The sequence below is a fragment of the Melospiza georgiana genome, chromosome 5, assembly GCF_028018845.1.
Source record: "Melospiza georgiana isolate bMelGeo1 chromosome 5, bMelGeo1.pri, whole genome shotgun sequence".
Taxonomy (NCBI): domain Eukaryota; kingdom Metazoa; phylum Chordata; class Aves; order Passeriformes; family Passerellidae; genus Melospiza; species Melospiza georgiana.
This window is the reverse complement of record NC_080434.1, coordinates 68410241-68424943: the sequence shown is the minus strand read 5'-3', so window position 1 is coordinate 68424943 and position 14703 is coordinate 68410241. Positions and strand designations below refer to the sequence as shown.

The window sequence follows — 14703 nt, the reverse complement described above, 5'->3', positions numbered from 1 at the left end:
GGGGCTGCAGGCGGCGGGCGCGGAGCAGCTGTCGGGTCTAAAGTTACGGTGGCGGCTGGGGAGCGAGGCCCGGACGGGGACAGGGTCCCCGCGGGGGTGTCCTCGCTCGGGGTCCCCCTGTTGTCCCACGCCGAGTGTCCCGCGGGGCGCAGGGCCGGACCCCGCCGGGCGGGGAGGATGCAGGACAGACCGACAGACCGGGGCTAAGAATAGCGCTGGGGTGGGAGGAGGAGGAAGGATGGGGCTTCCTCTGCGACGCCTCTTCTTCCTCCTACCCCGCACGTGTGACACGGGGACACTCCGAGTGCCACCTGCCCCCCCCATGCAGGCCGTCCCAGGTCCCCTGCAGCACCCACCGTGCCCGCGGCCCCTGCGAGTGCCACCCCCGCCGTCCCCCGCCGCTGTCAGGCCCCATCACCGCTGTCACCCCCCCGCCGCCGCCGCCGCGTTTCGTTGCACTTCGCTTTTTAATTAACCTCGGGGCGCTGCCTCGCCGGGGTTAATGGCGGCGGTGACCCGCGCGGCCATCGATCCCCCGAGCCCCGCTCGCAGCCACGTTCGGGTCCCCTCGGGGTCCTGCGGGATGACAGGGGCGTGTGTCCCCCCCTCCCCTTCAATGCCACGCATGGCAGAGTCCCTCAGGGTGCCCCCACTCTGCTGCCACGCATCGCTCCAGGTGTCCCCAGCCAGCTTTAGGGGCGCTCCCCGGTGCCACGTCCTCACTGGGGACGCCCCCCCGGTTATTTTTACCCCCGTGGCCGTGCCAAAAGCGGGGTCCCCCCCCCCTCCCTCCTGCAGCCCCCTCCCAGCTCAGGTGCCCCTGTCACCCCTCCGCGCTTTAATCCGGGGCTCGTTCATCTTGGGCGGGGGCCGGGCTGTCAACGCCCAGACGGGCCATTTCCGAGCCGAGTCCCCCGCGCTCGGCCCTAATTGAATCCTCATGGCCCCGCCGCCGCCCCGGCCCCGCCGCGGCACCCGCCACCGTCCCGCTGCCCGCCGCAGGGCTCTGAGGGTCCCGGTGCCACGGAGGCACCGACCAGAGGAGCCCCCCACTCTCCCCGGTTGCTGCCCCTCCTCCCCCGGTACAGAGATCGGTGAGCAGCTCTGGGATCCCACGCCCCCCCAGAGCCGCAGGTCAATCCTGGGCGGACCCCACCCCACGGGGGTCGCAGCGGGTCCCGGTGCCGGGGCAGGGATGGGAGCGCCCCCCACGCGGGCCGTGCCGTGCCGTGCGGGGGTCAGGGGCCGTGGGGGCGGCAGCGCGGCGGGGGGACAGCGGCGTTTGCTGCAGCCGCAGCTTTGAAATGCAAACCCCCCCCGCCCACGGCCCATTTGGCCGGAGTTTGGCCCAGGCACAAATGGAGGCCCCGGAGCGAGCAGGGGATGCCGGGGGGGGGGGGGTGGGGGGGCGGCAGCTGGGGCCGGTCCCTGGTGCTGGCACTGATGGCCCCACGTGTGTGTGCCCTGCACACGCGTGTGGCGGCTCTGGGGCGTCCGTGAGCGCTCCACGCACACCTGGACACAGCTGCACACGGCCCTGCACACCTGCACACAGCTGTGCCCGCACACACGGCGGCGAGGAGCCCGCTGGCCACACAAACACACGGGTGGAGGCGTGCGCAGGGCCCCGTGTGTCCCTAATCCTGCGCTGTCCCCATGTCCATATCCCCATCCTATCGTATCCTATTGTATCGTATCGTATCGTATCGTATCCTATCCTATCCTATCCTATCCCATCCCCATCCCTCTCCCCATCCCTATCCCCATCCCGATCCTATCCTATCCTATCCTATCCTATCCTATCCCATCCCCATCCCCATCTCTCTCCCCATCCCTATCCCCATCCCGATCCTATCGTATCCTGTCCCATCCCATCCCATGGATCCCATCCCATGGATCCCATCCCATGGATTCCATCCCCTCCCACCCCATGGATCCCATCCCATCCCATCCCCACCCTCATCCCATCCCATGGATCCCATCCCCATCCCATGGATCCCATCCCATCCCATCCCCATCCCGATCCTATCGTATCCTGTCCCATCCCATCCCATGGATCCCATCCCATGGATCCCATCCCATCCCCTCCCCACCCTCATCCCATCCCCTCCCACCCCATGGATCCCATCCCATCCCATCCCCATCCCATCCCATGGATCCCATCCCATGGATCCCATCCCATGGATCCCATCCCATCCCCTCCCCACCCTCATCCCATCCCATCCCATCCCATGGATCCCATCCCATGGATCCCATCCCATCCCCACCCCATGGATTCCATCCCATCCCACCCTCATCCCATCCCCATCCCATCCCATCCCATCCCCACCCCATTCCCTCTCTCCCCCCATTCCCTGTTTGTGCTCAGACCCGCGGGGCTCGGGGGCGATGCCGCTCCCTCCCGTTAATGAATCGATGATTTGCCAACAGCCCCAGGGAGGGATCCCCGTCTCCCCTGGCACTCCCGGCACATCCACCCCCATTCACCGGAGCCAGGTGTAATCCCATTATTCCCGGCTCCGCCGAGCTCCCAGCCCGGCGCGGGGTCAGGATTTATCGCCGGTAATTGCCGGGGTCCCGTCCCCCGGCGCGGGGGGGCTCCGGGCACCCCCCCGCCGCTGCCGCCGCTGCTCACGCTTTAATTCCGCACCGAGCTGTTCCCTTATTAAAGGAAAATTCATTTGCCAGCGATTTCCATGTGCCGGGGCCGCGCGGGGCCGGGGCCCTAATCGCGTTACGGAGCGCTGCGGCGCAATATTGGGATGGAGCCGATAAATAATGGATCAGGGCGGCGCGGAGCGGGGGAGGCGCGTTCCGGGGGCGCCGCACCCCGAATTGTGTCATCCCCGGCGCTGTGCTGGCACCCGCAGCACCCTGCTCCTGACACCCCGCTTCCAGAGCCCTGGCACCCCAGCACCCTGCTCCTGACACCCCAGAGCCCTGGCACCCCGTTCCCGGAGCCCTGGCACCCCCAGAACACTGCTCCTGACATCTTGCTCCTGGCACTCCGAGCACCCCAGCACCCCGTTCCCGGAGCCCTGGCACCCCCAGAACACTGCTCCTGACATCTTGCTCCTGGCACTCCCAGCACCCCGCTACCGGAGCCCTGGCACCCCCAGTACCCTGATCCTGACACCCCGGAGCACTGGTACCCCTAGCACCCCGCTCCCGGATCCCTGACACCCCGTTCCTGGAGCACTGGCACCGCACCCCCAGCACCCTGCTCCTGACACCCTGCTCCTGGCACCCCAGCACTCTGCTCCTGACATCTTGCTCCTGGCACTCCCAGCACCCCAGCACCCCGCCACAGGAGCCCTGGCACCCCAGCACCCCGCTCCTGACACCCCAGAGTTCTGGCACCCCCAGCACCCTGCTCCTGACATCCCGAAGCTCTGGCACCCCAGCACCCTGATCCTGACACCCTGCTCCTGGCACACCCAGCACCCCGCTCCTGACACCCCAGAGCCCTGGCACCCCGCTCCCGGAGCCCTGGCACCCCCAGCACCCCACTCCCGGAGCCCTGGCACCCCCAGCACCCCGCTCCCCGCGCCGGGTGGGGAAATACCGGGAGCTCCCAGCGCTTGGAGCCCCCGAGATTGGGGGTGCTGGGTGGGGAGACACGGCAGCAGCTCCAGCTCCAGCACAAACACCCCCACGGTGCCCCCTCAAACGTGGATCACACAACCCCACTCACGTGCGCCCACTCGTGAACACACACACAGAAACACACACACAGACACAAACACACGCGTGTGCCCCGGTGCTGCTCATGGCGCGGATGGGACGTGGTCCCAGACCTCCAGGACCCCCCCAGAGACCCCCAGGGACCCCCCCGGGGTGGAGGAGCGGGACAGAGGCGGGGGCTGTCAGTGCCACACCGGGGGCCGTACCCGGGGGTGCCCCCAGCCCCTCGCCGTGGACGTGCCCGTCCCCGTCCCCTCGGGCCGCGGGCCAGCCCCGGGCACTGTCCCGGCTCCGCAGGAAGCTCCCGTGTTCCTGCGAAACCCCCAAGGGCTCGTTTGGCTCCCACCCCTGGTTTGGGGTGAAAAGCGTTTCCCATCCTGTGTTCCCGACAGCCGGAGCCAGCGCTTCCCACAGCGCGGGGAAGTTGAAGGGGTCGGGCAGGGCTGGGGAGCTCAGCACACCCCAAAACACGAGTGGGGCTCGGGGAGGAAAGGAGGTGCCAGCACCACGAGCTGGGAGCAGCCCTGAGCGCAGGGATTCACCCCCAAAGCTGCAGAGCGGGGTGGGGATAATGGGGGGCTGATGAAAGGGGGTGAGGGTGACACCCCATCCCTCAGGGCGAGCAGCGCTGCGGCGTTCCCGCAGATCCCGAGGTGCCAGACCTCCAGAACCCCCCAGGGGTGGAGGAGCGGGACATCGGCTCCCACATTCCCAGCCCGGGATTCCCGAGGTCCCGGAGGAACCGGAGCGTTCCAGACGGGTTTGCTCAGCGGGCGGGCGGCCGCGATTCCCATCAGCACCATCAGGACATGGAATCACCCCGAGCTGCGATTTCCCGCTGTGTGTGTGTGTCCCGGCACTGAGACCGCGGGCTCCCCATAGGGCTGGGACCCCCGGGAAGGGTTGGGGACACCCGGGAAGGGTTGGGGACCCCCGGGAAGGGTTGGGGACCCCCATTCCCCGCTCACCGGGCGCCCAGGCCACAATGGTGGCCTCATTCCAGCCGTGCTGCTGGAAGGCACCGGGCTCACTCGGGTCCATCCGAGTGCGGGACCGCTGTGGGGGTGGGAATGGGGGAATGGGGGGGGTCCCAGCTCGGCACGGGCTCCGTGTCCCGGTGAGCACCGGCGGCACGCGCGGCCGCGGCGGCTCCGCCATCTCCCCGCGCCCTGCGGAGAGGACAAAAGCCTCGTGCGAGGAATCCGTGCAAACGCCGCCGTGCGAGGGGCCCCGTGTCCCTCTCCCAAAACGAGCCCCCCCCCTTCCCCACCCCACTCCCCCCCGCACCCGCCGGCCTTTAATTGCTCCGGCTGCTGGGAAATTTCAAGGTTGAATTTGTCAAACTCCGATTTCCAGCCGGGAGATCGCGTTCTGCCTTTGTCAGCAAGATTGGAAAAATCCATCCCCCCCACCACCCTCTCCATTCCCTCCCGCCCCCTCCCCACTTCCATAATCCCGGATCGGCGCTGCCCGATCCCCCTGCACCTGCTCCCCCAAGGCGGCTCCGTGAGCTCGCACCGGCCCCGGCCCCGGCCGCAGGTTCATTACCGCCGTGACCCCCGTGACCCCGCCGTGTCCCCGCTCCCGGCGACACATCCATGGGGACACCCGGCGGGATTGGGCCCTGGGGGGTACCGAGTCACCGCTCCGGAGGGGAAATTCGGAATCCCCCAGCCCCAAAGCCGCCGGATAATCCGGACGCGGCGTCGCCAGCCGGGCCTCACCTGCGTGTGCGGCATCCCGGGATTTTTACGAGCGGCCGAAATCCCGGAGCTATTTGTACCGGGAAAGGGCAGCGGGAATGTGGCGGGGTGGGCTGGGGGGCGGAGGTGGGGGGGGGGGGGGATTTATGGCTCTGAAACCCAAAACCCACCCAAAAGGGCTTAATCACTCCCAGCCGCGGCCCCGATACTTTTATGGGGCATTTTAGAGCAAAAGAGCCAATAAATTTTTGGGTGAGGGTAAGAGCCGCGGTGAGGATGAGGAGGGAGCAGAGGAGGAGGGGGGACGCGCTGGGGTGGGTTAAAATGGGGGAGACAACAGGGGGGAGGCGCGGGGCAGCGCCCCGGTAGTGGCGGAGAGGGGTCGGTCCCCCCCCCCGCCTCGACAGGGGGGGCGTCGGTGGCTCCTCCTCCTCCTCCTCCCGGTATCCCGGGGCTTTAAGGCGGTGGAACGGGAATCGCGGGGCTGGCGGGGGGGGGGGCCGGCGGCGGCGGGTCCCGCTCCCGGCATGACCTCGGCGGGGGAGGCGGCCGGTTCCCCCCCGCTGCCCGCCGCGGTCGGCGGCCACCGGCGGAGCCCCCTGGACCGGCTCCCGCCCCCCGCCAACACCACAAAACCGCTGACCCCCTTCGGCATCGAGGACATCCTCGGACGTCCCCGCGGCGGGAGCCCCCCGGGCACCGGCACCGGTCCCGCCGCCCCCCCCGCCCCGACAGGGCCCCGCGGCGGCGGCGGCGGCGGCGGCGGCTGCGCCCCGGCCTCGCCGCTCTGGGCGCTGGAGGAACTCGCCAGTAAAACCTTCCAGGGGCTGGAGCTGGGAATGCTGCAGGCGGCCGGAGGTACCGGGGCCGGGGGGCTCGGCCGGGAGCGGGGCGGGCACCGGGAAACGGGAACCGGGCACCGGGCAGGTGGCGGGGCTGGAGGGCGGCGGGGAGGCCGTGGCGCGGCCAGGGACGCCCCTCGTACCCCGTCCCGGGAAGTTTCCTCCTTGTCCCAGAGGGGCGAGCGGGGCTGCGAGGCCCCAGAAGCCGCCGGTGCTCGGCCGGGACACCGGGGACACGCGGCAGCCTCGGCCCGAAGGGACGGAGAATCCCGGGGCCGGACACGGGGAACCGGAGCGAGCCCCGGCCTCGGTGAGCCGCCACAGGCACCGATTTGCTCCGGGAGAACCGGCAGCTTTACCGGGAGCCGCGGGACCGGGCGGCGGATCGGCGCCGCCGAGTCGTGACCGTGACCGTGACCGAGCGCGGGGCCGCCGGTAACGGAAACTGGTACCGGCCCCGAGCCTCCGTCCGGGGCTCGGCCTGCCCGAGCCGCCCGGTACCGGCGGGGTCCGACGGCCGCTCACGAACCGGCCCCACATCTCACGGGCTCGGCAGAACCGGGAGGACGGGCGGACACCGACAGACAGACAGCACGGCGCCTCCGGGAACGAAACAATCCGTGCCTGGGTTGGAGAGACAGACACGGACGGACAGATCGTGTCTCCGGGATTAACGGAAAATCCCTCACACCGAGGGACACACGGACAGGCAAAGCACGGGGATGAATAAAACCGTTACCGGGTCGGACAGACCGAAAAAGGCTCCGGTAATTAACGCTGAAAAATAATTACCGTCCCTTACCGAGACGGTCTCCGTGATTAACGTGAAAAAAAAAAATATTACCGGGACGGACAGACCGACAGTCACGGCAGAGCAGCGTGCCGGTAATTAACGGATACGGTTGGGCACAACCGGACTCACGCCGGTAACGAAAAACCCTCCGGACAGACGGACACGGACCGCTGGATCAGCCCTCCCGTGAGTAACCGAACCTCCGTTACCGGCCGGACAGATGGACGAGGATGGAGCCAGACTCCGGTAATTAACGGGGAAAAAATATTCCCTAATTACGGAGAGGGGCTCCGGTAATTAAGGAACCCATCACGGCGGACAGACAGACAGACAGAGCAGCGATCCTGTGATTAACGAATAAACCAACCGGTTAACGGGCGGACAGACAAACAGAACGGGGACGCCTCGGGCTCCCGGTTTGAAGGTAAAAACCCTCGTTATCTGACAGACGGACACGGAAAGGAACGGAATAAGCGACCGAAAATATTACCGGCTGGACAGACGGACAAGAACGGGGGCGAAAAATTCCTTTTTCCGGAAAGGACAGACGGCCAAAAACGGGGCTGATCGGGGCTCCCGGAATTAAGGTAAAAGGTTCGTTACCGGACGGACAGATCGACAGAAAAAGAATCGAAAAAAAAAAGAAGAACGAAATAAATCGTTACCGGGTGATCAGACGGATAAAAACCGGAACGATAGCGGCTCCCGGGGCGGAGGTAAATCCTCGTTACCGGCCGGACGGAAGGACAGACACGGGACTAATAAAAATGAACGAAAAAATCTCGCTGGGACCGGACAAACACGGGAGGGAGCGATCGGGGCTCTGGAGCGGCCGTGAAGCTCCGGTACCGGCCGGACAGACGGACACGGCCGAGCGGGGATCTCGGAATGAACAAAACCCGGTGGCGAACCGGCCGCGGGTAACGGCGGAACGAGCCGGGAGTGGCGGGCAGATGGAGGTGCCGGTAATTCAGGTAAAACCCGGGACCGGGACGGACACACCGACACAGCCAGGACAGCCCCGGCTTCCGTGATGAACGAAAACGACGGAAGGACGGACTGACAACGGAGCGATCAGGGCTCCCTGAGCGGCGGTAAATCCCCGTTACCGGGATGGTCGGACAGACAGAAACGGGGCCGACCGGGGCTCCGAGAGCGGAGGGGAAGCTCCGTTATTGGAATGACGGACGGACACGGCACGGATCGGGGTTCCGTGACCGCGGTAAAGCCGTGCTACCGGGACGGACCCACGGACTCGGCCGGGACCGCCCGGGGCTCCTCTACCGAGCGAGGAGTCCGCGCTGCGAGAGACCCCGGGAGCCTCCGCCGGTACTGGGGGACGCACGGCCGGAGCGAGCCGCGTTACCGGTGCCACCGGGGGCCGCAGAGGGAAAGAGACCGGGACAGCGATCGGGATCCGCCGGCGGCGAGCAGCCCTGCCCGGGGCGGCGATCGCGTCTCGCCGGGGTTCTCGAGGTCGCTGGGGCAGCAGCGACAGCGCCGGGGCCGGGAGAGGCGACCGGATCGAACCGGGGACCAGCACGGCCTCGGTTCTCCTGGAATGGCAGAGAAGGAAGATCCCGGTTTTCTGCCGTGGCTCCCGGCTTCGTTCCGGGCTCCCGGAGCAGCCGCCGGGGCTACACGGGTGTCTCAGCCCCGGTCGCAACGGCGGCGACTCCGACACGGCCGCGGCCGCTGTGGAACGATGAGTCCCGGCCGCCGGCACCGGCCGCGGTTCGGTTTGCTCGGTTCGGCTGGGCACCACTCGGTTTGGCTCGTCTGCCTTCCATTCCACGTGGGCCGGTTCGTCTCCGTTCCACCGGGAGGCGGCAGGGCCGGGACGCGCCCGCAGGGCTCGGCGGGGCCGGTGCGGCGGCAGTTCCCGGTGCCCCCTCAGGCCGGGCCCCGCCGTGCCCGGTGCGTGTACCGGTGTCTCTGACCCGACGGCGCCGCCCCCGCAGCTCGAGGCCCGCGGTGCCGGTGCTGTTCAGGTCCCCGTGCCGGTACCCTGCCCCACAAGCCCTTCCCCGCCGGGCATCCCGGTGCCGTTCCCGGTGCGATGCCCTGCCCCCGCAGGCGCTTCCCAGCCGGGCCCCCGGGTTCGTTCCCCGGTGCTGCTCCCCGGTTCCCGTGCCCTAACCCCGCTGTCTCCGCAGGTCCGTCCCCGCCGGGCGCCTCGGGCCCGCGCCCTCCCTGCAGGAAGCGTCGCAAGTCCCGGACCGCGTTCACGGCGCAGCAGCTGCGGGAGCTGGAGCAGCGATTCCGGCGGCAGCGCTACCTCTCCCCGGTGGACCGGGACGCGCTGGCGGCGCGCCTGGCGCTCTCCGCCGCCCAGGTCATCACCTGGTTCCAGAACCGCCGCGCCAAGCTCAAGCGGGACCTGGAGGAGCTGCGGGCGGACGTGGCCTCGCTGCAAGCGCTGCCCCCCGCCGCCCTGCAGCAGCTGGCGGGGCTGCCCGAGCCCCCGGGGGCTCCCGGCACGGGCACCGGGACCACAGAGCCCGCCGAGCTCTCGGAGGAGGAGATCGACGTGGCGGACTGAGCCGAGCGCGCTCGGCTCCGTTCGGATCCGGTGGCACCGAGACTGCTCCGTTCGGACTCACTCGGGCCGGCTCGGCTGAGTTCGGATTCACTCGGGTCGGGTCAGGCCGAGATTGCTTCGTTCGGCTCAGTTCGGCTGCACTCGGCTTCTTTCGGCTCAGTTCGGGTGCGCTCGGCTTCTTTCGGCTCAGTTCGGTTGCACTCGGCTCCTTTCGGCTCAGTTCGGCTGCACTCGGCTCCGCCACACCCGCTCCGTTCGGTTCCGAAAGAATCCGAGCCCAGCCCCGCCCCCTCCGTGCACCCTTTTGCGGCTTTTTGGGTTTTTTTTGTCTTTCCATTGGGTTGTTTTTTCTTTTCTTTTTTTAATTTTATTTTCTATTGGCCCCGATGTAAATATTTGCAATAAAGGCAACACCTTAATATGGACCCCAGAGCCCTCCATCCAGCCACCCACCCCCACTTTTTTCCAGGCGAGCACCTCCCACCGCGGGCATTAATTTGTTTTAACCGGTGATTAATTACCGGCTGCGGCCGCCCCTGCCCCCCTCAATTTGCATATTAATCAAATTGTATTTGATCTCACGCCTGTCACCAAACAGTGACATAAAGGGGAGTGGAGACCCCCCTCCTTGCTGTCCTCCGGGGCTGGAGTGACATGGGGAGTGACAAGGGACAGAGGGGGACACGGGGTGGACACAGAGATGGCAGAGAGGCTGAGTGACACCAGCCCAAAGAAAGGCCAGAGAGAAAAACAAATCTCAGCTTTATTAGAAAACCCAAATTGCTACAAATCCCTGAGGGGCCCTGGGGAACAGCCCAGGCCCACCCTCCCCAGCACAAGGGGCTGCAGGGTGGGCCCCGACCCCCCCAGCACCCCCCAAGGCAGGACGGGGAGACATCCCCACCCCTGGCAGTGGGGGACAAGGCACAGGCAGGTGAGGGGGGGCTGCCAGGGTGCCCCCAGCAGAGCAGGGTCAGCTGAGCAGCCCCCCGGGGGTGGCCTTGCCCCTGGCACGGGGCACGGGGGCCGGCGTGGCGTGGGCCGGGTGCTTGAGCTGCAGCAGCAGCTTGCTGCCCTCCACGGTGGCACCCTGGGGACACAAGGAGCTGGCACAGGTGTGTCCCTGAGGGGTGCAGGGGAGTCCCACAAGTGCCCCCAGCTCACCTGCATGGCCCTGAAGGCCTCCTCAGCCTCTGCTTTGCCACGGAAGTTGATGAAGGCACAGCGGCGCCCCAGGAGCAGCCGCACGGAGCGGATCTCCCCAAACCTGGGGGACACACACAGAACCCCAAATTGGGGGGGCAATAGTTAGAGATTCCTAAATGGGGAGCTGGAGGGTTCGAGACCCCCCAAACCTGCAGGGTGGGAGGGTCAGAGACTCTTAAGTGTGTAAAGCAACTTTAGCAACCCCCAAAAGCTGGGGAAGGGTGAATGACACCCAAGGATGGAGAGAGTGAGACACCCCCAAATCTCCAGGATGGGGGAACAGAGACTCCCAAAGCTGAGGAGGAACAGAAACTCCCAAAGCTGAGAGGGAACAGAAACTCCCAAAGCTGAGGGGGAACAGAGACTCCCAAAGCTGAGGGGGAACAGTTAAAGACACCCCAAGCTGTGGGACAGACCCCCCCAAACCTGGGGGCAGTGCATCAGTCAGACACTACTCCCCAAGGATCCCCTGCAGGTCAGAACCAGCAGAGCACAAGGACAGGGACAGAGCTTGGGGGTCACCAGGGGATGCCAGGGGTTTGGGGTGCTGCAGGAGGAGCAGCCCTGGGGTCACTCACCGGCCAAAGGCACGACGCAGCACCTTCTCAGTGACGTGGGAGGTGACATTGCCCACCCAGAGCGGGAAGCAGTCCCTGCCAAGAGCCATCCTGGTGTCACCAGAGCCAGCACTGCCCCACTCTGAGCCCCCTCCCAGACCACCAGACCCCCATACCTGGCAGGGTGGCTCGGTGGCAGTGTTGGGCAGCCACTGGCCACAGCAGGTGCCCGTTCTGGGTCTTTTGTTGGGGTCTTGCCACTGCTTTCTGTCACACTTTTGTCACCTGTGTCCTGGCAGCTCCTGGTTGTCCATCCTGCTGCCGAGGGGACGAAGGGCTTCAGCACCACTGGGGACACAGGGACAGCCCCGGGGGTCCCCCCAAGCCCACCCACCCCTGTCCCTTACCAGGGAGAAACAGCGGCTCCTTGGCCTTGAGCAGGAAGGGGGACACGGGGACACCGCCGGGGTGGCTGCACTGCTGTGAGGGGACAGGGGTGAGGCGTGGGGGGCACAGCAGGGCAGGGGGCAGGGGCAGGGGGTGGGGAAAGGGGGGTCTCACCTGCAGCAGGGCCCTGCAGGCCTCCAGCTGCGTGGCTGCCTCAGCGTAGGCCCCGTCCTGCAGCAGCAGCTCCTCGAAGGTGCGAGCGGCCTCGGCGTAGCGCTGGGGGCCAGGGGGCACCTGCAGCCCCTGCCTGCCCCCACAGGCACCCACGGCCCCCACCCAGCCCAAATGGCACCTCAAAGGCTCACTGATATCCCCCAGCACAGCCCACAACACCCTGAGCCCCAACTCACACCAAATGCAGCCCAGCCCACCCTTCATCCACAGCACCCTACAGTTGCCCACAGCCCCCTCCCAGCCCAAATGCACCTCAAAGCGTCACTGACACCCCCAGTGCAGCCCTACCCCACCCCACCAACACCCTGCAGCAGCCCCAGTGCCCTGCCCAGCGCTCCCAGCCCCAACTCACACCTAATGCACCCCTCATCCACAGCACCCTGCAGCTCCTCCACTTCCCCACAGCCCCCACCCAGCCTAAATGGCACCTCAAAGCCTCACTGACACCCCTCAGTGCAGCCCTACCCCACCCCACCAACACCCAGTGCCCTGCCCAGTCCTCCCAGCCCCAACTCACACCTAATGCACCCCTCATCCACAGCACCCTACAGCCCCTCCAGTTCCCCACACCCACTGGCACCCCAAATCCCCCAGTTTGTCTCCAGCAACTCACTCCCAGAACCCCACAGCCCCTCACCCAGCCATGCCCCCCCAAGACCCCAGCCCCTGGAGCCCCCCCAGGTACCTGGAGCCCCCTGAGGGCTTTGCCCTTGCGGAAGGAGCCCTTGGGCCAGCCCGGCTGCAGCTCCAGCGCCGCCTCCGCGTCCGCCAGCGCCTCCTCGTAGCGCCCCAGCTTCTCCAGGCAGTAGGAGCGGTTCCCCAGGAGCCTGAGGGGGTGTGGGGGTGTCACTGGTATCATTGAGGCCGGGCCCTGCCAGCCCAGCCCCCCCAGGTCGGCCCCAGCCCCTCTGCTCACCGGTGCTCCCGGGGGTTCAGCTCCAGGGCCATGGTGAAAGCCCACACGGCCTCAGAGTGTTGGCCCATCTGGGCTGCCTCGATGCCGTGGCCTGGGGAGGGGACACAGGGACACAGGGAGGGACAGCGCCCCTAGCACAGCCCCTCTGATCTGGGGAGAAGCAGGGAGAGCCCTCGATGCCCTCCCCTGGCCCCTCTGGGGGTCCCTGCACTGACCTGCAAGCGCCAGGCTCTGTGCCAGCGTGCTGGGGCTGGGTGGGGTGGCCTGAGGGGGCTGAGGGGACACAGGTGTCCCCACAGGGTCCCCACTTCCCTTCTCTGGCACCTTCCTGCTTGGTTCCTCCACGTTCTGTGGCCCAGGGGAGTGGTCAGTGCCCGGGGGGGGCAGCCTGACCCCTGCCTTCTCCCGGGCTTTGCAGACAAAAGTGCAGCTCAGGTCCAGCTCCTCCTGGGGAAGCAGGGATGGATGGGCAGGCAGAGCCCTGGGACCCCCAGCCCCACACGGCCCCCATGGGGACACTGTCCCTTACCTCTGCCACTGCTGTGTCCTCTGGGCCAGACTCCTCTGAGGGCACAGTGGAGTCCCCAGGGCACGGGGAGGGCTCTGGGCAGCACCCCTCGTCCTCAGCACCCTCTGAGGGAGGCCCAGTGCCTGCAGGGCCACTTGGGGGGCTCTGCAAGGACAGGGAGGGGGTGAGGTGACAGGCTTAGGGGGTGCTGCCTGGCCCCATCACCTCTGGGCACCCCTAGAACAGCACGAGCAGGCTGGCCTGGTCACTCACTGGGTCAGTGTTCTCTTTGTTCTTCTGCTCTTGACCCAGTTTCTCCCGTTTCTTTCGGTCCTTTTGTTTCTGAAAAGGAAGCACACGAACTCACGAGCAGAGAAATGCAGCCTCAGCCCTCAGCTCAGGGACTGGCTGGCAGCACCCCAACAAGAGGCAGTGACCCCCCCCCAGGGCTCACTCACCTTCTTCTTCAGCTTCTTCTTCTCTGCCTTCTTCTTGGCCCGCTCCTCCTCCTCCATCAGCTCCTGAGCGTTCTTGTCAGCCTCCTGCAGGAGTTACCTGAGTCAGGACAGCTCCGGGGACCCTCTGGCGACCCTGGGGGACATCGGGGGGATTTTGCCCACCTCAGCCGTGGGCCAGGCCCGCTGGGGCGTAGGCAGCCGGTCCAGCCGCGCGTCCAGGGGGGTGGGAGGGGTCCGGGGCGGCTCCGAGCACAGGAAGGACTTGCGGAAGCCGCAGTAGCGGTAAGGAACGGCTCCCTCCGCCACCGGAACGTCCAGGAACTGCAAACCTGAGGCGAACTCGTCCTCATCGTAATCGTAATTACCATCTTCATCATCATCATCATCAATATCCAGGGGGTAGTAATCCACCGTGGGGCCTGGCAGGAGAGCGGGGTGCGTGAGGAGCAGTTCCAGGCACCGGATCCCGGCTGTCCCCACGCCGTTCCCGCTCCCCGAGCAATTCCCGAGCGCGGCGATCCCCGGTAGCCCCCGCCGCACTCACCGTCATCCCAGAGCAGACACACCTCCCTCTCCTTATACCTAATCACCGGCTGGGACGGCACCGGCAGGTCGGCGAGGCTGGACATGCGGTGCCGGGGGCAGAAGGGCGCTGTGGGGAGCACAAACAACCATGAGCCGGCGGAGGCGGAACCGAAACCGGGCCGCGCTCTGGGCTTCCCCCGCCCGGTCCGTACCGCCGCTCCAGCCAGCGGGGCCCAGCGTGCAGCCCCAGGGGCAGGCAGCGGCAGCCGGCCCGAAACCGCCCAGACCGGGCCCGTCCCGCTCCCGCGGCCCGCCCGAGCCCCGCATCGCCACGAGCCGCCGCCGCCG

At 67.2% G+C, this 14703-nt stretch overlaps 2 protein-coding genes across 2 annotated transcripts; one reads left to right on the top strand and one right to left on the bottom strand.

Annotated features, from left to right (window-relative positions):
* The first annotated feature begins 5914 nt into the window (after positions 1–5914).
* Positions 5915–9564, top strand: LBX2 (ladybird homeobox 2). The gene is made up of 2 exons (XM_058025003.1): positions 5915–6245; positions 9179–9564. Exons 1-2 carry the CDS (start codon positions 5915–5917, stop codon positions 9562–9564), a joined length of 717 nt encoding a protein of 238 aa, XP_057880986.1.
* A 745-nt stretch (positions 9565–10309) lies between these two features.
* TTC31 (tetratricopeptide repeat domain 31) lies at positions 10310–14682 on the bottom strand. The gene is made up of 15 exons (XM_058025202.1): positions 14568–14682; positions 14375–14482; positions 13993–14249; positions 13831–13914; positions 13646–13714; positions 13394–13537; positions 13080–13311; positions 12865–12955; positions 12634–12775; positions 11889–11990; positions 11735–11807; positions 11504–11645; positions 11349–11423; positions 10729–10831; positions 10310–10654 (listed from the first exon to the last, which is right to left on the bottom strand). Exons 1-15 carry the CDS (start codon positions 14680–14682, stop codon positions 10538–10540), a joined length of 1854 nt encoding a protein of 617 aa, XP_057881185.1. The 3' UTR covers positions 10310–10537.
* Between the last annotated feature and the right edge of the window lie 21 nt (positions 14683–14703).